Source organism: Artemia sp. Qi Xiang Cuo, chromosome 19, assembly GCF_049724085.1.
Source record: "Artemia sp. Qi Xiang Cuo chromosome 19, ASM4972408v1, whole genome shotgun sequence".
Classification (NCBI taxonomy): Eukaryota; Metazoa; Arthropoda; class Branchiopoda; order Anostraca; family Artemiidae; genus Artemia; species Artemia sp. Qi Xiang Cuo.
This window is the reverse complement of record NC_142812.1, coordinates 15,891,059-15,918,703: the sequence shown is the minus strand read 5'-3', so window position 1 is coordinate 15,918,703 and position 27,645 is coordinate 15,891,059. Positions and strand designations below refer to the sequence as shown.

At 34.3% G+C, this 27,645-nt stretch overlaps 1 protein-coding gene across 2 annotated transcripts in view; it reads left to right on the top strand.

Annotated features, from left to right (window-relative positions):
* Gorab (Golgin, RAB6 interacting) overlaps nt 1-19,197 on the top strand; it is a 45,262-nt gene extending 26,065 nt beyond the window's left edge. The window contains exons 4-6 of one of the 2 annotated variants that reach the window (XM_089105174.1): nt 4,491-4,631; nt 12,365-12,545; nt 18,611-19,197. In XM_089105174.1, coding sequence (XP_088961300.1) covers nt 4,491-4,631; nt 12,365-12,545; nt 18,611-18,649 — 361 coding nt within the window. In that variant the 3' untranslated portion in view covers nt 18,650-19,197. The remainder of the gene's footprint in view (nt 1-4,490; nt 4,632-12,364; nt 12,546-18,610) is intronic. The other variant, XM_089105175.1, reaches the window with a different exon arrangement.
* Nucleotides 19,198-27,645: the final 8,448 nt, after the last annotated feature.

The window sequence follows — 27,645 nt, the reverse complement described above, 5'->3', positions numbered from 1 at the left end:
TTATAGATGCAATGGAAAATGTTCGACAACACAGTGAATATACGGAGGCGTACATCTTAGAAAATTCGTATATTAATTTTGGAAGGAGCAATTGCAGTTTATGTAGCAGCAATAAAAATATATATACAAGCATACCTATCAACAGCGAAGGAAAAGCAATGTTTTTCAATTATGGCGAAAACGAGCCTGTTAGGGTTATTAGTATATGAATTTAAACATCTATATATATATATATATATATATATATGTATAGATCCATCTATAACCATCTATATAACCTTCTATATATATTTAACCGTCTATATATATATCGCTGAACCAAACAAGTTCAGAACATTTGATCTTTACAAAAGAAATTTCAATATAACTTATGAATTTAACTATTTTTATATGTATAGATCCATCTATATTTATATATATATATATATATATATATATATATATATATATATATATATATATATATATATATTTAACAATCTATACATATATAGCTGAACCAAACAGGTTCAGAACATTTGATCTTTACAAAAAAATTTCAGTATTGCTTATGAATTTAAACATATATATATATATATATATATATATATAGATCCATCTATAACCATCTATATATATTTAACCGTCTATATATATAGCTGAACCAAACAAGTTCAGAACTTTTGATCTTTACAAAAGAAATTTCAATATAAATTATGAATTTAACTTTCTATATATATAGATCCATCTATAACCATCTATATTTATTTAACCATCTATATATATCGCTGAGACAAACAAGTTCAGAACATTTGATCTTTACAAAAGAAATTTAATATGGCTTATGAATTTAATATGGCTTAAATTTCAATATAGCTTATGAATTGAAACATCTATATATATAGATCCATCTATAACCATCTATATATATATAGCTGAACCAAATAAGTTAAGAACATTTTATCTTTACAAAAGAAATTTCAATATAGCTTATGAATCTATCATAAATTTTCTTGTGATTCCTTCTCATCTTAAACCTCTGATCATTTATTAAGAATTGTTTAATAAACGATAATTGGTCTTCTAACTAGCAATGGGGCAACGTTGTCTTCTAATGAACATGACCACCATCACATCATCACCATCATCAGAAATAGCTACAAGGCACGCTAAATACCCAACACCTTTTTTAACACTGCAGTAATGGTCGCTTAGCAATACCTTCTGTCTCTGTAACTTACACAGTTACACAAAAACTATATTTCTTCCAAAATGGGCTACTGAGCTCCTAAGAGTCCTCTAACGGATTTTTATCTACTGGTCATTTTCAGAGGTATTTTTACCTCATAGAATTAAGGGGTTTTCAGAATGAAACCTCTACCTCATACCTAGACATCGCTTTTTTTTTATAGGGCTACACTTGCGTAGACAGAAGTAGAAAAATTGAGAGTAGAACAGAATGTATCCTTATTAGCTAAAAAAGATAGTTAATGGATAAAAGTAAGAGATAGTTGAAATGGACAATTAAATAGATAAAAGTAAAATAATAGACAAAATTTAATAGATAAAATAGATAAGACTCGACACGAGTGCGGGTGGTTAGGACAAAAATGTTTCAATGTTCTAAGCCAAAAGACTACCGGCCCCAATTTCAGGTATTATAGAGTATATCAAAATAAACCCACACTACTCAGGTATGCGCAATAATTTTAGAGATTCTTTCTTGTTTCAATTGCAAAAAATTCTACGAAGTCAAAATTTCACGAGTTCAAAAAATGCTACGAGCTCAAAATCTTATTTTAGCTCTCCTCTAGCACTAATAAATTGTTAAATAATGAATTATTTTAATTGAATCTTCGGAATTAATTATTAATTTCTTAATTAACAGTTTTTATTAATTACTAGTTTAATTAAATTAGTTTCATTTATAAATTGTTGTAGCCTTCAGTTGGTAAAACGTTGTTATGGTGTTTGTTTCTGTTATATAGTTGTTTATGCATATTTACAAACGCGTTAAACGTTAGTTTACGCCTTTTACTATTATGCACTTATTAATTATTTATTTATTTGTCGAGAAAACGACAAAAAACAGGAATAAGAGAAAAAAAAGACGCCAGAACTATCAGAACAATCTATAAAACACTGAACAACTTTTACATACATACAACTTTGAATATCGCTGTATAAGAAGGAAATACCATGGATGGAAACTGATTTTGCGATTGTGTCTCGAAATGCGTTTTGATAGAGCTATTGTTGGGTTGACTATTTTGTAACTGCGGATTAATACTGAATTCCGGGTTCACAGGGGTAAATGAAGTAGACCTTTTTGTTCAAATTTGAAATATACCGAACGGAGTTTATGTTTATCTGTTTGTGAGAAAATCATCCAAAATGGTGCTGTGTATAGAAAATGTGGTAGTGCTGTTGAATTATATAGTTTAGCGAGGTTTATTTGGTTGAAACGTTTTTTATTTCGGACAACCGAAGCATAAGACGCACCACATTTTTTTTTCAAGGTGGGTAATCAGCAGTAAACGGGATTGCTTTAGGGATGGGCCAATTGGTATACCAGGTTTTTCAACTGGCTTTCCTAAAGAATGTCCCAGTTGGACTGACGGTGTGGGACCTGAATTACCCCAATTAATTAGAAGAACCTCAGATTTTTCAGAACTAAATTCCAGCCCCAATTTGGAATATTCACTCAAGTATTCTGAAGTTTTCTTCGATATACTGGATTAACCTGCAAAGATCAAGGACTTCATCCGCATAACAGAAAAATATCACGTTTGTTACTGCCTCAATTCATAAGGATAAGAATTTTGATTGAGCGTCTAAGACACCGTTGTTAAAAGATTAGGCCAAGTGATAGCACCTTGACGCGTACCTTTATAAACATCAAAGTATAAACACATACTGAACAAGTACTGACAAAACTCTCCAAAAGTGACCCCGCGTACCTCAGCGCCTCTAGAGGGTAAATGTTCTACTACTTAATCGCTCCGAGCCAATAAATTATATTTAATACAGCTTTTACGGAACAAGTATAATCACCTACGGAACTTGTGATTTATTCGCCAGGTTCGCATAGGTATGGAATCGTCTCCGGAGACGCGGACAAAGGGTCACTTTTTGTGTGTGGAGAGGATAGGTTTTGTCAGTACTTGTTCAGGATGTGTTTATACTTTGATAAACAGAACCAAAACTATTCAGATCGTTCGATGGGCTACTGGGACAAGAAAGTCTATTTCGTGGAGCATTTGTTAGATTATACGAATTAGAAACCGGCAAATTAAAGGGTTCTGTAATTTTATCGCACTATCTATATTATATAATAATGTATTTATTGTTTAATATTTGTTTCCGTCGTCTTAAGAATACCGTACATTGCTTGTAGCAATTTCAATAAATATTGTATTTCCGCGAGCTCACAGAGAAAGTACCTATGATTGTCAGGGAAATTCCTTAACAATTTGGAAATTTGTTGCAGTGAAAATTTTTGGTGACCTTTAAGTTCGAAATTCTAAATATTAAGAGAATGAAAATAAAGATTGCAGAATCCTTTTATTTCAAATACTTCCAAAATATTAAAATTTCAAATATTGAGAAAATAAATATTAATATACAATATACATACGTAATATCATATATTAATAATCATAATTTATTCATTGAAATATAAGTTAATTTATACAATCCTGGACAAACTTTATTTTTAGGCTTGTTTTGCATGCGTACACGTTTTATCCGGGAGACTGAGCTTTGCTCAGTGAAAAGAAAGGCAGTTTTTAAATCTTTTTATTTTATTCGTTGTAGAAAGTAAAACCATCAGGGTATTGGATGTCTGGGTATTTGTGACGTCATTCACATAGAAATATTTTTTTACATAATTAAGGCCCTAGGCGAATTTTCCGAAACTCGTGACCAATCTAGATCGTTTTTTACACTGGAAAACAAACATTTATTTTATTATGAACAATCTTACAAAACGAAAAATAATCAACGAGGAAAACTCCGCCCCCTGGTATAGAAATTATTGTTATAATTGTTATAATACAATGCGTAGCATTTAATGCAACGCAAGTAAGAATCTGAAACTCATTTCACTTCACATCTATCAAACGGGAGATGTCTTTCTAAGCTTGGAATCAACCTGTTTGTCAACAAAAAGGTTTCTTTTTGAAACTCCTCCTGCTAATGTTCAAGGCTTTCAACCTTTTGGGCTCTCTAATGTTTGTCTGTAGACAATTTATGAAAAATTTCAAGGAGGTTAGGAGGGGAAAATTGTATACTCCCAAAGTCGTGACTTATCTAGATTGTTTTTCAAGAAGGAAATTGGTAGTATGCAAATTTTCAGAAAAAACTATTGAGCCATTTCCGACAAAAAATGTTTTGGCAAATTGTTAGTAATATATTTTTGTTAAACAACAATTTTGTTTGTTTGAGCTAACGATAAGCCGTCAGGAACTATTGTGACATTGGAATGAGACTTTAACTAATTCTGCTTACAGGAAACAAAAAACAGCAGAGGAAACGAAAAAACTACAATGCATACAGCAGGAAATGCAGAAGCTTGATGCTTTGGTAAGCAATGAAGTGGCCATTTTAAGACAGAACATCGAGGCTGCCAGCCTGCGACTGAGTGATTCACAGTAAGTAAAATATCATATTCACTGTAATCACAGTGATACAGAGGGCACTTGTCTGTTATAGCGCCTATGTATATAGAAGCTAAGTAGAACCGGTTTTCATTGAGTTTGCGATCTGTATCGAATGAAATTTATTTAGTTTGCGATCTGTATGGAAAGAGAATACTGTTTAATCATAGATGTTAAAATGAATCTTTGTTAAAAATTTTAAAAATGAAAAAAAAAACAGAAACCGGCGCATCTAGCCAACAAGAAGAAACCATAGGTTAGGTTAAGTTTCCATAACATCCTTAATAAAGTATTATGTTTTCATCATGTTTTGTAATTTTTCATTAGGAATGAGCGTCAGAGAAACCGCTTCTACTTAGTTTTTATATGCATTGGCGCTATAACAGACATGTACCATTCAGAGTTATCAGTTATTCACAGTAAGTTAAGGTACCGTAAGTAATGCATATTCGTATTCACAAAACCATACGCCATATCTGAAACTACCGGGGAAATTTTCTTAAGCAGCTTTCACATTCCTTTACAGTTAAAGATGCGTATCTGTACATTTTAAACTTATATTTCAACATTTAGACATGATTATAAACATGTTGGTCTAGCCAAACCTATCTGTATCCACAAAGTTTTCATTCGCATTTAAATCCGGTGCTTGGCTATAAGTAACAACTAAGCTTTCATTTCTAGAGTCTCTGCGTCTAGACTTTGCCAAAGTCTAGATGAGTCAAGACTGCGTCTTGGCTCTGCGTCTTGGAATTCAAAAACTATCAATCGGGAAGCCCTTTTTGCACTATATTTATTACGTTTGCCCAAGAGTAGCGTTTACATGTATTTCTGGCTGGAGTTCCAAGCCTAGTGTATATGGCCAAACATACATGATAAGGCGTGCAAGCCTTTTTGGACCTGCGTCTGAATTTTATTTAAGAGTTCTCAATCAATCATTTATTTATTATTCACACATACGAGTATACATTTGACTAGGCCCATGGGGAGACGAGCTCGAAAAACTAGGCCTAGACAACGATAAAATAACACTACAGTACAAAGATAAAATCAACGACAAAGATACAATAACTCAACAGTAATATGAAATTAGCAGCTATCCGAGGATTTATAAATAAGTATCGGAAATTTCAGTATTATCAAATACGAACTATATTTTGAATATATTACAAACTATATTTGAGAATATATTTCGTTTAATTCGAGTGCCAGTCTTCCTCATAACTGCGGTTTTTCCTCTATTCCCTGTGGCTCTTCTCTTCGGTGGCTTGGTCTTCACATTACTCATAATCTCAAAACACTTCGGGTCTGACAGTTTCTAATGCTAAGAAAAAGATTCAGATTGGATATTCAAAAATTGTTGCCAATAGATGGAGGTACAATAGAAAAGCGCTAGGGAAATTATATTCTTTATTTTGTGATCATTCTATTCTATTTTTATCTGGTATTCTTCCAATTCTGAAGCCTGGAGATCTCAAATCTCCGCGGACTTATTATTTTAAATTTTCTCGCTACCTTCTGTGCCTCCCTCCGTGGTTCCGGAACTGGCATCTAATATCGAGATTTCGCCTCCCTGATTTACGGGAAAAAGTGCCTGTGTTTGCGAGAAAGCTGTCAGAATCTGTAGGTCTTACTGCGCTCCATAATTTACGTCGTTTTATACAAATAATTGTTAAGTGTGCAAGTTTGCTTTTTTTTATGTACTCCACTTCTTTTTGTTCATAGTGGGTAATAAATAAATTATTATTTTTATTAAACTAATACTAGAAGATAGCCGAGAGGTCCTTTTTCAACCAGAGCAACAAAGAACTTTATCTTATTGCATAGATGCTAAATTAAAGACAAGTTTGAACTTCATAAAATTTGATATTCATTTTTATTAATAGGATGGAAGTAAAATTATGAATAAGATCCTTGTGACCTTCCCAGGCTATCGACACAAACGGCGCGAATTTAGGTCGCGAATTAGATCTCGATTTGTTTATTATCGACTCGATGCACCTGCAGAGACGTTTTGACTTTGTAAAAGGCAGAATAGACTCAACAAGGATAAGAAAACAAAGAGAGAGAAATTTCAAAGGGGAGAACAATAAGGAATAGGGAAGAACTTTATAAGGATTAGAAAACAGAGAGAAAATTTTCAAAGGGAAGAACAAAATAACGGGTCTACCGCCAATAGAGGGAAAGGAAAAGACACACTAAACCATGGATATTTTGCCTATATAAAACAGGGCGTGTAATAAAACGAATTCTAGAGTTTATTTACTGAAGACAGCCACTGTATATGTGACCGAAATATTCAGAGATTGTTTTGTTTTTCACTGTCAAGTAAAATGATTTTCCCTATTAAATTGTTATTTATGGTCTTCAGAAATACCAATAATATATATATATATATATATATATATATATATATATATATATATATATATATATATATATATATATATATATATATATATATATATATATATATATATATATATATATATATATATATATATATATATATATATATATATATATATATATATATATATATATATATATATATATATATATATATATATATATATATATATATATATATATATATATATATATATATATATATATATATATATATATATATATATATATATATATCATAGACAGAACATCTCTCAAACAAATTTAGACAGCATCTGTCCTCGATAATAATTTGCGTCGGTAGAGACTCAGACAGAAACTCGGACGATTTGTTTTTACAGGCTTCAAATTCTTGAATTTCAGTAACATCTGACCGTTGGCTCACACAGTTGAGTTTATTTTTTAATTATAAATAGGCTCACGGATAACGGATACAGGAAAATCGAAAAAATGCTCCCACAGAAGCGATTAACTACAGCCATATAGCCGTAAAAACTGATATGACACACTTAAACATCATAGGAATTGGCTAGATCAAGTTATTAAAGAAAAAAAATCAAAAGGCTAGCCTGTATTAGTCTAGACTAGAATATAATTCTTCGTTTATAATCGTTATAATATAATATATATATAATATATATAATATTATATATAATATATATATAATATAATATATAATATAATCGTTTATATCGAATATAATAATTCTAGAATATATATTATAATATAATTCTTCGTTTCTTTATGATGGGTCGTTTCTTTATGTCATTTGTCATATATTGATGTTAATAATTTATGATTATTACGTCAATATACTTCTGAAAAGCATCATTAATTTTCCAGTTATTTCCATCGTTTGGTTCTAAAAAGGTTTAAGTTAAAACAATGGATGCGTTTCTTAACGGCTCAGTGGAAACATTTCTACTGAGAAATACCCGAAACTTATCCAGATAGAGAAATAACTGCAAAAAAAACAAGAATAATATATGGAAAAGAGGAATAAAAAGAAGTAATATATGAGAGGAGCTAAAAGCGCTACTCAGCTAAAAAAAAATGTGTACGCCAATAGAGACGAAAACTCTAAGATTGGAGACGAAGACAAATACATGGGGTAATTACAGTGTTAGTTGATTTCAGTGTTCAAATTATTCGTTGCAAACGGTAAAATCTGATCTTTCAAACAGGGGCACTCAAGTCAAGATAAAATTTGACGGATCCCGCACACAACGGTGTTCTTGCGTGGAAATGCAGCAGTGTGAACCGAGGGTAGGAAATCTGCTACGTCGCACTTACGTAGCAAGTTTGCATTTATTCGACATAAAGCTGACGTGGTTTTGAATCGAATCTTGTCTACTTAAAATTCAAAATTATTTTTATTGAAAAAGAAGCTCATAAGACCAACAACACATTTCTTTTGTTCGCCCTCATCTTGAATATGCTTGTTCAGCTTGGCACCCTGCTATCTTTCAGGAATAATCAGATAAAATTGAATTCATCCAAAATTTAACGCTGCGAATAATTGTCAAAAAAAGATAAAGTTGCATACTCTTTTCTTCTAAAAAGAAAGTTAGGTTAAACACTTGAGTGCAGGAGAGATATGTTGTGCCTCCGTTAAAAAAGAGAAAGATGGAGTGACAAACGCTCGCTCGAAAAAAATCTTGCCCAAAAGATACTCCCTACTACCCACGACATCCCTAATAGCCAATGCATATTCGAAATGTTCAGCATAGCAGGGTGTTGATCCGATGAATAATGATGGTTATATTACTTTTTTACCTACAACTTCATCGTGTTTCACAGCTAAGTTGTCGACACCTAGGCAGTTATCGGCTAAAATAATTTTCTGATTAAATTGTACCCATTGGATGGGAACGCGTTCATTACAAATAAATGTATCGACAAGATATTGTTGAAAAGTCCCAAATTCCGTCCGCCTCGGCTGCTTCTCAGCCCATTTCTATCTTGTTCCTCCTTTACCTGTTTGCTTCCAGATACGGAAAAACTTCTGTCGTGATAAAATGATAAAACTGGTAAAATGGTCGTTTAAAGCAATGGTCAATAGACAATTTAATCAATTTGTCTATTTAATTTTGCACCCTTTAGCTAGTTTTAACTGGATCGTATATGTTTTTTTTTATTTATGATGTTTTGGTCTTGTTTTTGTTTTGAAACCCAAAATACAAATTTGGCCCTACGGGACTTAAAGCATTGATTTTTTTTTAAAATAGATATTTTATCTTATCTCCTAAGACTTCAATAATTTTTTCGTCATAGTGCTGAAATATTTGTGAGTTTGTGAGCATGATAGTTCTAGATCAATTCAGGAAAAACATTCTCTCAAGTAAATTGGTATAGGTTGTGAGTACAGTTAGGTTGTGAGCATGACAGTTCTAGACCAGTTCATGAGAAGTATTCTCTCAAGGAATTTAATAAGAGTTGTGAGCACAGTCAGGTTGTGAGCGTGACTATTCTAGATCAATCCATGAGAAGTGTTCTCACAAGGAATTTAATAAGGATTGTGAGTACAGTCATTGGCCGTTAGGTACAACAGTTATTTGGATTCTTTCCCCTTTTCAGAATATTTGTGACTACACTGGATTGTAAGTGAAATATAGAGGGTTAGGCGTCTGAATAGCATAGGTGAGGGGTGGATAAGGTGGTCAGCAGCAAAACCATCAGTACCTGGAGTTTTAAAGTATTTTAGCTTAGAAATTAATTTTCTAACTTTTTTTTGGAATTATGAAATAGTTCCTATGCCTGGATAAAAACTGTAATATTCAGTTAGGCACTTATTTGACTCATTTTTCATTTGTGCATCTTTGGAGCTGAAAACTTAGAAGAAAGTGTAGAGTCCAATGTTCAGCTTGTATATTGTTTACTCAAGTTTAAACACGTTTATGCCGTTTAAACGAGTTCCTAAGTTTGTCTAAGTCTGGTTCACAGACAAAAGGTATTTGATACAGATGTCCAACTTTGATTTGAAAAAAGAGATCAGGTAGTATACGTGCCTTGAAGCTATTTGTGGTGATAGTGGTTTATGTTGGAAGACAGTGTGGCCATGTTTATCAAACGATCGATTTACTTTTGTTAATCGCTATTTGGTAAACGATCATAGGCTTAAAACTAACAAATATTCACCAGAAAGTTTATGATTGTGTCATAAGCAATATTTAACTCTGTTGTGTTTTTTTTTTTCCTAGAGATCCAATGTTCTGAATGTTCTTGCTTTAGCAGGAAAGATTCATAAACATTTTTGGAAGAAAAGGAAGACCGAAAATCCTAAAGCACCAAATTTATCGGTTACCCGAAAATTGGTTAGTTGGATCTGAGTAGTGAAAAAAGTGTTTTGATTCATCTTAGGTGCCTGTATGTATAGTATGTCCAAGCCTACTGACATTTCTTTGTTACTTTGTAGTGAAAATTAATCCTCAAGCTAAGAAGATCAACAATTTTAGGCGTTGGTACCTGTTCTTCCCCATCTTTTTTTAAAGAGAATTATTCACGATATTACTCTACTCCTTTATTTTCATTATTTTATTATTCAAACAATAACAAAATTATTATTTTATATATAAATTATTTTATTCTATTTGTATATTTAATTTTTTTTTTATTATTTTTATTTTAAGGCATTATTTGTTTCGAGGGTCTATTTTTTAAGGCAGTTTAGTATCTTACACAGAACTAGTCCTATCCTCTCTTCCGATATTATTTTCGCGCCTTTATTGTCCACTCTTTTTTCTTTATTGTCCACTCTTTCACTCTTTTTTCGTGCTTTTATTGTCCAATATATATCCTTATTGTTGAATTAAGGAAAAGGTGGATAAATCACATCATGTTCCTCTCCAACGTGCTCAAAATCTCTTTGCCTCTTACTCCCTTCTTCTCTCTCTCTCTCTCTCTCTCTCTCTCTCTCTCTCTCTCTCTCTCTCTCTCTCTCTCTCTCTCTCTCTCTCTCTCTCTCTCTCTTTTCTTTCTTTTTTCGTGCCATAAAGAGATGTGAAATTCAACTTACAGAGTTATATTTACCAAAATTTGCTAAAGAAATAGTCCACTTAGTTTTTTATTAAGTTTCAGTAGATTTTGTCAAGTTGACTAAAATGTTGACGAGTTGTTTGAATGTTCAGTTAGGGGGGTTCTTCTTCTCAATTTGTCTTCATCTCCAAACGATTTTGCTAAGTCAACTGAAATTTTGACAAGCTGTTTGAATGTTGAGTTTGGGGTTTTCAAAGTTATTGTCTTCTTCTCAAATAGTTTTCTTCTTCTTCAAACGATTTTGTCGACTTGAAAAGTTGTTTAAATTTTCAGTTTGGAGGGGTTCTGACATTATTGTCTTCTTTTTTTTCAAATGATTTTTTCAAGGTGACTAAAATGTTGACAAGTTGTTTAATGTTCATTTTTGCGGTTCAATCATTATTGTCTTCTTCTTCTTCATACGATTTGTCATTTTGACTAGAATGTTGACGAGTTTTTTTTTTAATATTCAGTTTGGGGGGTTCTAATATTAATATCTTCTTCTGAATTTGTGTTCTTCTACAAACGATTTTGTCGAATTGACTAGAATGTTGACTAGTTGTTTGAATATTCAGTTTGGGGGCTCTAAAAATATTATCTTGTTTTCAAATCGTTTTCTTCTTCAAACGATTTTGTCAAGTTGACTAGAATATTGAAATGTTTTTTAAATGTTCAGTTAGGGGTTGTAATTATTGTCTTCTTCTCAAAACGTGAATTTGTGATTGAAAAGTGAGAATTTTTTGGAACAACTCAGCAGTTTTTTTTAGAATAGCCTAAGATAGAACAGGAGTTGATTCTATGGGGTAAGCTGATCTTGTGATTTCTAGCCTAGCAAATGTAAATAGTTACTAGAGAGATTTTCTAGATTGGAAGGGGGATCCAGTGCCTATAATTAATTATATGACCAAACATCGAGCTTTTGGTACATTTTTACATGTTTTAGTCAAATTCTCTAAGGAAAAGGTGGTGCCTACATAGTTCCTTTTTTTTTATCTTACATTTCCTGAGAGCACAACCAGGGTCTGTTGCCAAAAAATTCTGTACCAGAGTAACTTATTTGAATTATTGAACGGCTTGTAGGTTTTTTGAAATTGTCCTAGGGGAAGGTCCTCGGATAAGCACTAGTAGGTAAGAGTGGAGCATTTATCTCAATTTGGTTACTTTTATTGATTCAGTGCATTGATCATAAAATATATGCGAAGCAAAAAATTTGAAAAAATAAAAAAGAGAGGGATCAAGTGAAAGAAAGCTTTGAAATTCAAAAATTCGAATTTTAGCTAAAAACTTTCAAAGTCTATTTTTAGGAAAAGGTATGAAAGAGCCGAAGCAGAGTTTATCGAAGCGAAAAAGAACCTTTTTGACAAGAAGGAGAAGAAAGAACTGCTTACTGAGCATTTATGTACAATCATTGAGCGACTTGAAATAATAAAGGCGGATAAGCTTAGTGAGCTCTTGAAACAACTGGAAGAATCATCTGAGCCAGAAGTGAGTAAATAAGAGATTAAATTTTACTTTCAAAATAACTTTACAAGTAAATACCGTCACAGAGCAAACAATGGAAACCCGTAACTGGACTTTCTCAAATTTGATTGGGTAATATTTTCTTCGCAAAATATAGCTTCACACGCATCTTACAAATTTAAGCTGTCTACAGTAAGTGTTTAAGCAGATTAGTATTATTGTAGAACAGCTATGAATTAGCTTTCACGGCCATCCTCAGCCAAAACATAGTATCTCCATATAGACCTATTATTAGCCGTTGCAGAAATGGACTTATCAGCTTTCCACGGCCAAAACTTGGTACGCAGATACTAGCCCCGCGTTCAATATAGCTTATTGCAATTAATTATTGAACAAGGGTAATTATTATGATCCACTGAACGCTGTTTGGACAGCGAAATTAATTTTGCACTCTCAATTCTAAAATTCTAAAAAATGGTCAAAATCTAGTGATCTAACTTTCCTCCTCCGTACTAAAAAAGACTTAGATGAAAAAAGAAAAAACGCATCAGCTAAAAATCGTGCAGCTCCATAGTGCCTTTTAAGAAAGATTTTAATAGGAATATTTTCGCACCAAGAATTTTCTATCTAAAAAAGGGCGAACAATTTATTGAACTCCGACGCACAATAAGCTAATAATCAATTTAAAGAGATCAGTACCCGCTGTGTAAAACCTGCCATTAAGGATTGTGGTAAACCTGCTATTAAGGATTGTGGCTAAAAATCGTCTTTACTATAAAATCTGCCATCAAGGATTGTGGCTAAATATTCATCATTCACAAGGATTTTGGATAAAAATCGTCCCTGTTATTATTCTTTTGTGTTATTCTAAAACGAATTAGTGGATTCGATACCTTGAGAGATCACCCTATCTCTTCCATTATCAACTTTTTATTTACTGTGGCCAAAGTATTTAGAATAGTTTTGCCATAGCGTGCAGAGCCTGAATAAGAGATTCGAATAAATAAGAAAAATAAAAGTCGATGGCCTAGTTTCCCAGAAATCTTAGAATAAACATTTAATTTCCCATGTTTTCTATCGAAGATAGAGGTGTTCAGTTTTAATGACACTTACATCAACAGAAAGCAAAATTTTATTTCGATCAAACGGAGCAGGATTTTCTTTCTCAAACGGAGCGAGCAATTCGAAAATTTGAAGAAATTGTCAAAGTCAAGTGGTCAAAATCTCCCTCTCTATACGCCTATAGTGTTCCAATTGTACCAAAAATGTTAGTTTTGGAAAAACTGTTTTGAGTCAGAAATCTTCCAGCTCCATAGTACCTTTTAAGAAAGGTTCTAACAAGAAGATTTTTAATTTATTCTGATAGATAAATACACGCTGGATTTTATGTCTAGAAAAGAACGAATTGCAGCTTATTGAGCCCTGACGTGCACTAAGTAAATTATAATTTTAATAAGTTTAAGCGCTATTGAACACAGTTCAATAATTGCCACTGCCTCTTGAACACTACAAACTTACAAAAATGAATTGCAATTAGCTTATATTTGCCTGTTCCGCAGAAACGAACTTTAGTCGAACTATTGATGAAATTCTAGATTTTGATCTTTTTCCTTTGATTCCAGAAATTAAAAAATTCACTATTTTTTGAAAAATTCATAAAGTGGATACAAAATTTTGGCTGAGAACACTCATGCAGAGGCAGGTATATCCTAAAATATGGGTTAAAATTAAGATTTGTCTCTACCTTCAGATCAAAAAATCGTAAATGCATCATAATTAATCAAGTTTTTTCATCTATTGCTTGAATAAAAATTATGGCATGAAAACCTTGAAAACCTAGTTTTCTCTTATACAAAATTATGAAGGTATGAGATACATCCTGGCCCTTTCGTCCCCCCTTGCGTTTCGTCATTTGTGTTTGGTGTTTCGTCAGTATCATGGTCATAGCGCACTAATTTTACCCTGAACTATTAAGACATGTTACTTTTTATTTACACGAGTGGCTGGACAAAATGGGAAAATACAATGAAAAAAAATGAAAAATGGAAAAAAAATAGGAAATTACAAAAAAGAACAAAAAGATGTTGAAGAGTTTATATATCATACTACAAACATATATTTATAGTCAAAGCTAAGAATTATGTTTGAAAAAAAATCTTGCAACAAACATAAACTCATAACAAAAACCAAGAAACGCAATACACGAACAAACACAAATTTGATGTTTTTGTCACAATGCGAACAAAACACAAACACGAGAAAACACAAAAAATATCACTTTTGTCCGTCGTGCGTTATTTTAACCTTTCGTTTTAGACATAAATATTAGGGTACTTAAAATTAGCTGTTTTAATATTCAATTAGTTTTAATTATATTTATGCATCTTATATAAAACTAGCTTCCTCGTCACCCGTTGTTGCTATCACAAAGAAAGAAAATTCAAGAAAATTTCCCCCTTCCACCCCCCACCTGCCGCGTAATAATAGCGATCGTACGTTTAAATTTAAAAATATTCGAAAAATTCCTCCCGCGGACAATTCTCCCTCCCCCCAGAAAACTCCTCCTCCACGGAAAATCCCCCCGAAAAACTCTTGCACCTCGATGGAAATTTTTACAGCGTATTAATGATAACATTTTGAAATTTAAATGTTTTTTTCTTTTTAATTAAGTTAGGATTACTATGTTCTATTTTGCCACCTGAGTGTCATCCATTTCAAATATTTGTGTTCAGAAAATCTCCAATTTCAGAGAGCGCGAAAAGTATTCAAAAGATTACAAAGACCTTAGGGGGAAGGCGATTTCTTATGCCTAAGACCTTCAAAAGAGTGTACTCGACATCCCCTTAATGTTACTTGGTAATCGGATGAACTGTGTAATAATGCATACAGGACATACAGACATATGTTCGGTTTTATTTGTGTAGATTTTATATATTATAATATAAATTAAAAATATTCAAAATTGTATGTTTTTAAATTTCAAAATACTATATGCTTTATGTATTTTAAATGAATTAGTAGATATATAAATTTTTTTTGTAAAAACAAATTGGCTATTAAATATTTGATACTAAAAATTATAATTGTTCTTCATGTTTGGAGGGACTATCCATGCTTCACAGACCGCTTCATGTTAAAAAAAAAAAGGTAAAGAATACGGCATTGGATTTTACAGTCCCTACCAGCGGTGCTGATCTCCGTTTCTTGGCCCTTCAGCCAGGAAGTGCAATGGGGGGTTGGGGGCCAGCCATCCTGTACTTTCGCACACCCTTCCTGTTTACCTTCCCCAGATTTCTCCAGGTACCCATTTAGAGATTGGTCGACTCTGGCTGAGCTTACAGAGTGACGCCACTGACCCCCGTCCCAAACCAAATAATTGGATACACTAGGACTCGAAGCCTCGCCCTCTCAGACAGAGAATCCTAAATCCAGCGCACCAATCCACTCGGCTTCATGTTAAGGACGTTTAGAATCTTCAAATTATCTTCAATTATCAAATTATCAATCATCTACTACTACTACTAACTACTAACAACTCACCACAGCACCAAGCCGCCTGAGGCCAACACAGCTACGCACGCTCCTCCTCCATCCCAATTTATCCAAAGCTTCCCTTTTTACACCCTCCCACGAAGTTCTCATTTTCTTTAAATCTTTCTTTATGACGTTCTCCCACCCGAGACGAGGATGACCTGCTTTCCGTTTAGCCCAAGAAGGTTGGCCGAAAAGAACAATCTTCGGCAATCTCAATATTCGATATATTCGGCAATCTCAATTTATCAATCATCAATATTCTTCAGTTATCAAATTTTCTTTATGGAAATCTATAGGATCAAAGTCTTATTGCTGGTTGAATATGGGCATCCATTTCAAACTGCTCTTCAAAACCTGTCTTAAAAAAATTAAATCATTTTATTCTCGCTGGTAATATAGTAAATACCAATTTTAAGCCAGTTTGGCTAATAAGAGAATATTCTGAGGAGCTTGGGGTTGAAAATTCCCATGAAACATCTGAATTTCCTATGCCAGGTGAGGTGGAAAGCGCTTTGTTCTGCAGCAAGTCAGGGCCATAATTAGCTATGGGGCAGGGGGGCAACTGCCTCTCCCAGACCCATGCCCCCCCCGCCAAATATGAAATTTAGTTTCTTCAAAAATATTGTCAAAACTAAGATAAGCCTGCTCAATTCAAGCATCCATAGAAACGAGTCAGTTCTCCTTAGTATACTTTTGCCTTTATCGTGCTATATGGCTCATTTTTCAGTTTTCACTATAATTTTTACTTAATTTGGGAAAATCGGCTCCAAACCCCTCCCCCACCCAGGGTTTTGATGAAATTACGCCACTGCTGCAAGTACAAGTAAAAGTACTTAACATAATTAGCTAATATATATACTTAAGTACTTACCTTACTTAAGAGGAATGCTTAACATACTACTATCTTGTTATAAGAGACTTTTCATGTTAGATGGGTTACTTCGTCTTAGAAGGGATAGTTAGGGCCTTTGAAGAACCAAGGACAGTAAAAATGAAATGTTTTAAACTGGTTAAGTTTAAACTAGTACAACTGTATGGTGTAAAAAAAAAATTAAAAATAAAAAAAAAAATCAGAAAATTAACTTTTAATGAGAAACACCTTCAGATGCAATTATGCGGTTTTTGGTAGTAGCAATTGCCAAATTGAATTATAAGGAAGATTAGCGAAAAGTCAGCAAAAAATTAACTAATATCATATAGTACAAAACATATGGTAAAGAAGTAAAGAAGCACTTCTGTGCGCATATAGTTCAGAAGACGTAGTTTTCGTTTGAATATATAGTTGTTCTTCATTTGGGAGTCAATAGATCGTCAAAATTTGAATTTTTACGGACGGAAAAGTCTGTAAACTAATTAGTTTTACCTCATTACTTTTGTTATAGAACTTTGCAACACTGTCGAAAGGGTTATACTGCCCGAAAAACTTCATATTTTAAAACAAATTACAGGGCTCATACCCTCTCTTGCCCTTATTCTTCCCCGCAATCGACGCCACTACCACCGAAACATATAAAAAAGATGCCGTGCTACCATGTTTTATAAAGAAGAAATTTAGTAGTAGCAGTAAGACCTAGAAGCTTGTAACCAGAAGCTATTGAATCAAGGTATGTCTGCATAATAGAAAGACCAGAATTGAAAAGCATGAATTCCTTTGTATATTGGATCAAACTACCACCGAACATCGGTTGGTCAAAAATGACTAGCCACCGAACATATGTCAAATCATTAAAGCACATATCTTCAAAGGCTATGACACGTTTCTCCAGTTGGACATTTAGTTTCCAGCATTCACTCGCATAGAGGAGAATAGACATCACAATGCTATTCACGAAGCGGAGCTTCAAGCGCATACTGCGCCAGATTGGTTTCAACTTATTAAAACCTGATGTCGCTTGACCTATCCTTCTCTTGATTTCATTGACTATTTCGTCGTTATAATCAGTAAAACTCCCGAGGTTCTTAAATTCCTTGACCTGTTCAATTGCTTTGTTTTTACATTTTAGTGTCGGTGGAGAGTCAGATGTGGTCGTTCTCTTTATCTTACTGACATTAACTGTAAGCCCCACTTTTTTGACCTTTTCATCCATGGTGTTGAGTAGCAGCTGTAGTCGCTGTTTCGCTTTTCGGGAAGGACAACATCATTAGCAAAGTTCAGGTCAGAGATCTGTTGGCTGGTAATATTTACCCCAGAGCCTGAAGACTGCCGCATAATGTAGTCCATAACAATAACAGGAATGGGGATAGGACACATCCCCTTTTGACACCAGATAATATACTGAAAAAACGCGTATCCATTTCCTATGCGCACACAACATTCCCTTTCTTCATAGAGCGCGATTATCATTTTGTATAGTTTATCAGATACTCCGTTATAATTCAAAATCTTCCGTTAAGTCTTTCGATCAACAGAATTGAATGCCAAACAGAATGTGGGTTATATATTGCCATGTATTGCCAAAATTATATATATATCATAATAATCAGAACTATATTTTTGTAAATAATTTGGCATGTAATCCTTCTATTGTCTCAGCTACTTTGTTATTTATTTTCAGGGCCCTAATCCACTTACCGAAGCTTCAAAGGAAGGATGAAAAGAATGCTTGAAAATGCTTGATATTGTGCCTTGAAATATCTAAAATGTGACTATCTGCCTTTGGTTTAGTGCATACCTTAATTTTTGGGAGAATTTTGTGCCGATAAGTTGTTTTTTGGTTTTGTTTTTTTTACTGTTATTTAAATATCACTGCCTTTTTAATTTTTTGTGAAACCATTTTGTTTTGGAATTGCTTGGAGATTTTTTTTTTTCTTAGGTTTATCAGAATGTTTTTGAAATACGTGATGCTATTTTTGGTGCAGGTGCCATGAAGCCTAACTCTATTTAATATTGCTGTGAACGCACTCTGCAATTATACCGAGTTTTGCAGTTTAGTTAGGTAAATCTGGCATGAAGGTTCTTTTTTTCAGATAAATTTTACGCGAAAAATTTATGCTGTCGTTAGACAATGTGGGTTAGACGATAAAAAATCTTTTAATTTCGTTATTTCGTTAAAGGTTCTTTTTTTCAGATAAATTTTACGCGAAAAATTTATGCTGTCGTTAGGCAATGTGGGTTAGACGATAAAAAATCTTTTAATTTTTTGTTCCTTAAATTATTGGACCTTTTTTTATTATTATTATAGACTCATAGACTCATAGACTCATTTATTTATAAACAACTATCGTAGCCGTGGCCGAAGCCCCGACTAAATGGCGATGTTTAGTACATTGCATAAAACTGGTCACTGGCGGTTTAAATAACTGACAAAAAAAGGCACGAAAGAATTGCTGTGACGGGTTGTTCGACACTTTGGCGGCACTAGTTGATTTTTATGGCAGGTGTTGGCGGTGATAGGTGCAGGTGGGGGAAGCAACGAACGGTGTTTCTGGGACGAAAGAAGGGACTGCCCAAAATTGCACATTAACTGTAAGCGCCTATCACGCAACGTTGGCAGTCGTAAGGTACTAAGGGCAGCCTCATAAGAGTTGTATTTCGGGCCTAGTATCACTTTCACTGCCCGTTTTTGAATGGCTTCCAGATCTTCACTTAGGTATTCAATATTATGAGCCTGAGGGCCCCACACAGGACACGCATATTCAAGGATTGGGCGCACATACGTGACGTAAACCGTCTTCAGCTGACTTTGTGAGAAACCCAGTCGGCGCAAGGTAATTAGCGACTGTAATGCGCAACTACCTTTTTTCACCAGACCGGCGATGTGCGCGCTAAAAGAACAGTCGTCACTGAAAGTAACCCCGAGAATCACTGAGGTTGAGGTAGTAGGGTACCAAGGAACCGGGCATGAGAGGTCACGCTTAAGCGGATTAAACCTCATGACTTTTGTTTTATTCATATTAAGCTGGAGGTCATTAATGCTACACGCCTCGAGAAAGGAGTTCCTGATCTCACTGCTGAACTGGGGATACACGTCTGACTTTTCAGCAAGATATTTTAGAAGTAGGGAGAGATCGTCCACGTATTTGAATCTGTCTTCAAACTCGAGGATAATGTAGTTAATTACCGCTAAAAACAAAAGAGCTGCCAGCTTAGTGCCTTGTGGTGCGCCACACGTTAGTTCAGCCCACTCAGAGTTTAAGTCACTAGGGAAGAGAGCATAGACACACTGACAGCGGTTACGCAGGAAGTCAACAACTAAGAGCAAAATATGCTTCCTAGCGCCCATCTTTTTGAGGTTATTTGCTGCTGTATAGTGGCGGATCAAGTCAAAAGCCTTACGATAGTCGACTTATTATTAATATTGTTAATCAACTAAGGGCAATACAATTAATCCAGTCTTGAAAGATCAGTTTAGACAATATTGATGAAATAGAATAATGTAGCAGTATTTGAACTTCTGACGGTTTTAGAGGGACGGCCATTTCCTGTGTGGTAATTCCAGACGGTGCTATGTTACACAACTTACATTTTACAGAACAGTTAAATAGCAAAAAAATTGGTTTGGATCTCTTTCTTATATTCTCGGCCATTTTTTTGTGCCAGGAATTTTTTGTATATTTATATCAATATATATATATATATATATATATATATATATATATATATATATATATATATATATATATATATATATATATATGTGTGTGTGTGTGTGTACATAAATATATGTATACATATAATATAAGTGACTGCTTATAATAATTAAATAAAAAAAAACAAGTTTTTCAACTGAAAGTAAGGAGCAACATTAGAAATTAAAACGAACCGAAATTATTACGTATATGAGGGGGTTTGCCTTCTCGTCAATACCTCGCTCTTTACGCCAAAGTTCGAATTTTATTCCAATTCTTTAAGAATGACCCCTGAATCACAAAGGTCGTTCAATTAAAACAAATAGCTCTTTTAAAAGTACTAAAAACTTTAACTTAAAGAGCGAGATATTGACGAGGGGGCTAGCCCTCTCATATACGTAATATATTTCTGTTTGTTTTAAGTTTTAATGTTCCTCCTTACTTTCAGTTGAAAAAAACTTGTTTTTTACATTTAATCTCTGATCGTTCTTTAAATAATGCTGGGAAATCCCCTTCCTCCATGGATAGATCCTCCCACGTACCCTCCTCCTCTCGCCCCCCTCAGAAAAAATCCCCCCTGAAAACGTCTGTATACTTCCCAATAACCAATACTATATGTAAGCAATGGGCAAAGTTCATAACTTTCAGCCCTTTCCCCAGGGACTGGAGGATTAAGTCATCCTCAAAGACATATTTATTAGATTTTTCGACTATGCTGAACAAAATGGCTGTGTCAAAATTTTGATCAGGTGACTGGGAAAAAAAGTAGCGTGGGAGGGGGCCTAGTTGCCCTCCAAATTTTTTGGTCACTTCAAAAGGATACTAGAACTTTGAATTTCTGTTTTAATGAGCCCTCTCCCGATATTCTAGGGCCACTGGGTCGACACGATCATCCCTGGGAAAAAATACAAAATTCCTCATTTTTGCTGATATGAGCTTGAAATCTCTACAGTAGGGTTTTCTGATACGCTGAGACTGATGATGTAATTTTCATTAAGATTATATAACTTTTAGGGGGTGTTTCCCCCTTTTTTTGCAAATCAAGCAAATTTTCTCAAGCTGGTAGCTTTTGATAGGTTGGACTAACCTAAATGAAAATTATATATTTAAAATCAGCATAAAAATCCGATTCTTTTGATGTATCTATTGGTATTGAAATTCCGTTTTTTAGAGTTTCGGTTACTATTGAGCCGGGTCGCTCCTTACTTACAGTTCGTTACCACGAACTATTTGATATTAGTATAACTATGATTATGAGCAACTGCTTATAGGTGATAATTATAAGCAATTACTTTTGAACGATTTTATAAGCAGTGAATAATATATTTCCAAATGCACTGGTGAAAATTTACTACTGATATGTCATTTTCAGATACGTATCAAAAGAAATTTTCTTTGAAAGTTCTAGAAAATTTGTTAAAATTCGGGCTTTCAGGAGCCCCTGGTCTAGCCCAGAACAGCACCATGTGCCTAGAAGAATGATATAGTAAGGAAAGGCATTGATATTTAATCTTCAGAACCTTGAAAATTGGGAGGATAATAGGAAAAGAAGCTTGAAAATACCGTCCTTGGGGACGGTTTTAGAACCTTGAAAATTGGGAAGATAATAGGGAAAGAAGCAGGAAAAAACCGTCCTTGGGGATGATTTAGAATAAGGCTTTTGGTACATTCCTGAAAATTTCACCAAACTGAACTTTCTAAGGTTCCAAAAACCCTATCACCTAGAACTTTTCCTAATTTCATTAAGAATAATTGAATTGTAACAAGAAAATTTGGCTTTCAGTGTTGTTTCTGACAGGAAAGGGGCCATTTTTTTTTATCACGATTATACAAAGCGGCGTCGCTGTGAGCTCTGGCCGTTATGTTTTGTTGCAACTGAAATGTCATTAAATATTGCTGGTTTTTGCATTAAAAAAATCCTTTGAATACCTACCTAAATATATATATCAATATTTTGTTTATAACTCTTCGCGTAATAGTACCTCTTCGTATAACCCATTGAGCTTTTAAGAGAGGGCTATTGACGATCACCTGTAAAGTAGTTTTGGCTTTAGTTAAACCTAGAGAGCTAAAATTGGTTTCGGTTCTGGGGGCGTTGTGGCTAGTCCCGAGGTAATTTCATCACAGACTTTAGTCTCAGAATTTTTTTTCGTCAATGCTATCTCAAGGGTACTACTTTATTTTCCTTATGTTTTTGAAAATACTACGCTTCAGAGGTATACCTAGCAGCTATCATTTGCGTTGTTTCAACTATTCTTCTAAACCCTTTTCAACTGTAAAAAAAAAAAAAAAAAAAAAAAAAAAAAAAAAAAAAAAAACTGGCAATTCTAGTTTTTACAATCTCTCATTGACCATTTACAACACCTTTGTCGAAGCTTAAATCTAGCTCAAAATGTTTGAACATTCCTTTTCATATCGTTCTGAATTGAGGCCCTGGTTCAATACAACCATCCGTGATCTTTCTCCTGGCAAGATAAAAAACATACAAAATTACAAATTTTTGTAGATAGATGCCTTAAATCTCTGTAGTAAGCATTTGATTGCGTTATTTTATTAAGATTGCTTTAATTTTCGTGGGTGTTCCTCTCCCCCTTTTCGAAAAGTTGACAAATTTTCACACGCTCGTAGCTTACTATGGGTAACATTAGATTTTATATATTTGGAATCAGCATAAAAATCAAACTCTTTTGATATATCAATTTCTATTAATATTATTTTTGTAGAGCTTTGGCTACTACTGGGCCGAGTCGATTTCTTACTTACAGTTCGTTACCACGAACTGTTGGACTAAAAGTAACAGTTGTCTGTGGTAAAATGGTGGGTGAGCTAAACAGGCTAGCCAACTATTATATGCAAACTTGTCTAAGAAAGCAGAATTGTGGCACAGTATGATTTTACCTTAAAAAAAAAACCAGACAGCAGCACTATGCAACGGTGGCTGCCAGTAGCAAAACGCAATTAATGGGTATTAGCTATACAAGCTAGATTTAACAGTTCATGTAGATGTCGCGGTCAAAATGTGATTGCACGTAAGGTTTTTCACAGTCCCATAATCAAAAATGGCCTGACTGTCGAACCTATTGACATCAATAGACCTGCTTTTACAACACAACTAATACTTTTCTCTTGGTTATCCCGGTGAATGGGGAAAACGTTTGAAACGCTAAAAGTAGATGCAATGTAGTCAAAGTGATAACTGTCGACCGGCAGGGGTACTAACATGCTCATATATGCATATTTTAGACTTCTAAACCACGCTCTGCCGAATTTTAACTACTCAATAACATTTTTATATGATGCTGAGTTATCATAATGTAAGCAATCCTTTGCAAAGTGGTATTATTTTTCAATAGCCACTATATAACCATATAAATATAGAATATAATAGAAGTTCAATGTTTGTTACTTAATATCTGAAACCTAAGCGCAGGATAAACTGGCGACAGCTAGCCTTTTTGGAAGGTTTTCGCGCATAGTTCTAGTTTAGGATGGATTCTACTACGCTGATTCTTAATAGAAAACGAACCTAGTAAGCATATAATGATGGATATTGTTAATTGGTAAAGTGAAGCAATGCCCAGGTTTACAATAAAAGATCCTTCGAAGATATTTTTTTTCATCAAACCCGTGAAACGAGTGACCAGGTGTTCATTTAAAGCTTTTATGTCCTATAACACAACAGTACTTCACCTGTGCATATGTTAATGCCTAAAATTTTAGCGGCGACTGTAGACTTTTCGTAATTATCGCCTTGGAACCTCCAGACCTTTTAAGACAAATTGCATCGAAAAATGCAATTTTGCAAAAATTGCAAATAAAACACTGTTTTATTTGTAAACTCTTTAGACATTACAAAACAAATAAAATATAAGATTGAGTATATGTAAAACTGGAAATTTTCTGAAATGCTGCTTCAAATAAATTGGTTTAGTGATTCCATTCTCTATAAGAAAACAATATAAAATTCTGAAAGCTGCTTTAAAATATTATAAAATAATTTCTGGTATCTCCTAAATACGATTTGCTTCACTTTACAACCCCCACCCCTTTATAGACAAATACATTTCCCAATTATAAACAGTCATTGTATTTTTAATAGTGTGACTTTTTCTGCCTCTTGTTTGCCGTTGAGTCAAGCAATTCGTGGTAACCAACTGTAAGTAAGGAGTGACCTGGTCAATAGTAACCGAAACTCTAAAAACAGAATTTTGATACCAATAGATACGTCAAAAGAATCGAATTTGTATGTTGATTTAGTATATAGTTTTCATCAAGTTTAGTCTTACCCATCAAAAGTTTCGAGCCTGAGATAATTTGCCTTCTTTTTGAAAAAAGGGGGAAACACCCCCCTAAAAGTTATAGAATCTTAATGAAGATCACACCATGAGATTCAGCGTATCTGAGAACACTGAAATGTACAAATTTCAAGCTCCAATCTACAAAAATGTGGAATTTTGTATTTTTGACCAGAGGGATTTTTTTTTCAGGGTTCATCGTATTGACCGAGTAATCCTAGAACATCGCGAGAAGGCCTATTCATACGGAAATTAAAAGTTTTAGTGCCCTTTTGAACAGACCAAAAAATTGGAGGGCAACTAGGCCCCCTCCCACGCTCATTTTTTCCCAAAGTCTCCCGATCAAAATTTTGAGATAGCCACTTTGTTCAGCATTGTCTAAATTCTAATAACTATGTCTTTGAGGATAACTTAATTTCCCCCAGTCATGGAGGAATGGCTGCAAATTATTAACTTTGCCCATTGTTTGCATACAGTATTGGTTATTGGGAAGTATACTAAGGTTTTCAGGTTTTTTTTTCTGGTGGGGGATGGGGTTACGTGGGGGGATCTTTCCGTGGAGAAATTTTTTATGAAGGAAGGGAATTTTCTATGAAAGGGTGCCGGATTTCCCAGCATTATTTAAAAAACGATAAGAAATTAAATAAAAAAACGAGTTTTTAATTGAAAGTAAGGAGCAACATTAAAACTTAAAACGATCAGAAATTATTACGTATATAAGGGGGTTCGCCGCTTAGTCAATACCTTACTCTTTACGCTAAAGTTTTTTCGTACTTTCAAAAGAGCTATTTATTCTAATTAAACGGACTTTATGATTAAGGGGTCATTCTTAAAGAATTGGAACAAACTTTGAACTTTAGTATAAAGAGCAAGGTATTGACGAGGGGATAAGCCCCCTCATATACTTAATAATTTCTGTTCGTTTTAAGTTTTAATGTTGCTCTTTACTTTCAGTTGAAAAAAATTGTTTTCTTTATTTAATTGACAAGAAGAACTAAAGGCTGCAACTTTCGTAAATACCTATAGTTTTGTCGTAAATACCTATAGTTTTTCTATTCCCAACACACTAAATATAGAATAACTTCTAAACACTGTTTTTTTAATGATCTCTGGCGAAATTTTCGTAAGAGTTTCAGACTACTATTACATGCCCTCCGTTATGTAAGCTGTGCATGTGATATGTCTGTGATTGTTCAGCAAAAGACAGCCCGCGAGTCAAAAACAAGTTTGCCTACTTACGGACGTTGTGTAAAACTTGTGTCATGGGCCTACTTAGCCAATTTGAATCTGCTTTTAATATTTTTCTTTTTTGAAAGGTACGCTTTCCACTATTCTTGCAATATTTAATAAAGAGACTAATGTATAAAAGATTTTTGAAAATTTCAACATAAGTTTTTATAATTATTGAGATAAGAACTGTTGGCGCTCTCGCTTGATGCAACAGGGGGCCTGCAGCTTCTTGGTGTGTCCTCTTGTGGTAGTTGAGAGGCTCGGGGAAAAGACATGACTTAATAAGTCATTGTCTAGCAACTTACGAGTTGCTATTACGTCTCCTTTTTTCCTACGGTATAATAAGGTAGGGAGTTTGAGTGAGGTGAGACGTTCCTTGTAAGATTTGTCTTGCAATGCAGAGATAAGCTTAGTTGCTCTTATTTGGACACTCTCAAGTACTTTCACATCCATCTCGGGGCGTAGGGTGGGGGGCCGCTGCCCCCCCCCCCTAGACCTTCAAATTTACATCAGATATGGCTGAAAAAGCAGATGGTTTGGAAAAAGCAGTTGATAGAACTCCATCACACTATAGACTGCCCTCCCCCTAGACAATATGCTGCCTAGTCTTGCCTACGCCCACGATCCATCTTATAGTAGGGAGAGGCTAGGGTCATGCAAAATTCCAGGTGAGGACGGACCATGGCTTTGTACAGTTTCTTAATCACTCTCGGCTTCCTGGTGGTAAATGTTCGCTTTATGAGGCCAAGGGCTTGTCTTGCTTTTGTAACTTGAGCTCGTGTGTGACAGTGAAACTTCAGTTCATTGTCAACAGTAACCCCCAGGGCCTTCTCCTCACTGACTGCCTCAAGCTGGGCGTCTGTAGCGATGGAAGTTTGGGCTGGCTGCACTGAATGTGGTACTAAATACTGACCGCGTCAAAGGCAATATTATGCCCAAAGGTCGTGAAGTTACACCTTGTAATTTCTCTGATAGCGCCGCTTATAGCGCTGAAGATTGTGCCAACAAGGCCTGCGCCACGCTCAATTATTGAGTGCAAATAAAATGTACAGCCATGTAAACGTGACCTCTTTTTCTTGAGCTATCTGGAGATTCGATTCCCTGGGCGTTACCTTGGAGATTTTGCGAACTAATTACCTGTTCTCAGACTAGATCCAGACGTATAAAATGAAATAAACACAGGTAAAAAAGCAATAGATTTATTGAACTTACATATTTAGGTGAACAGCGGTGGGTCACTCCAAACGACAATAACGGTGACCGAGATGAAATAATTTAAGACTTCTATCTGAATGCTCCTGCTTCTACTTTACGAATCTATTTTAAAAAACACTTTTACCCCACTACCAAACGCAGTTCTTTCGTCCTGCGCTGTAAGGACTGGCTTGCCATTGGCTCACGTGGCCCAAGGACGCGAACCCTTGTCCAATAATACGTCTTAGATATTTTTGATGATTTAGACGTTCACACGGTTCTTATCGTTTAAACTTCCTTAG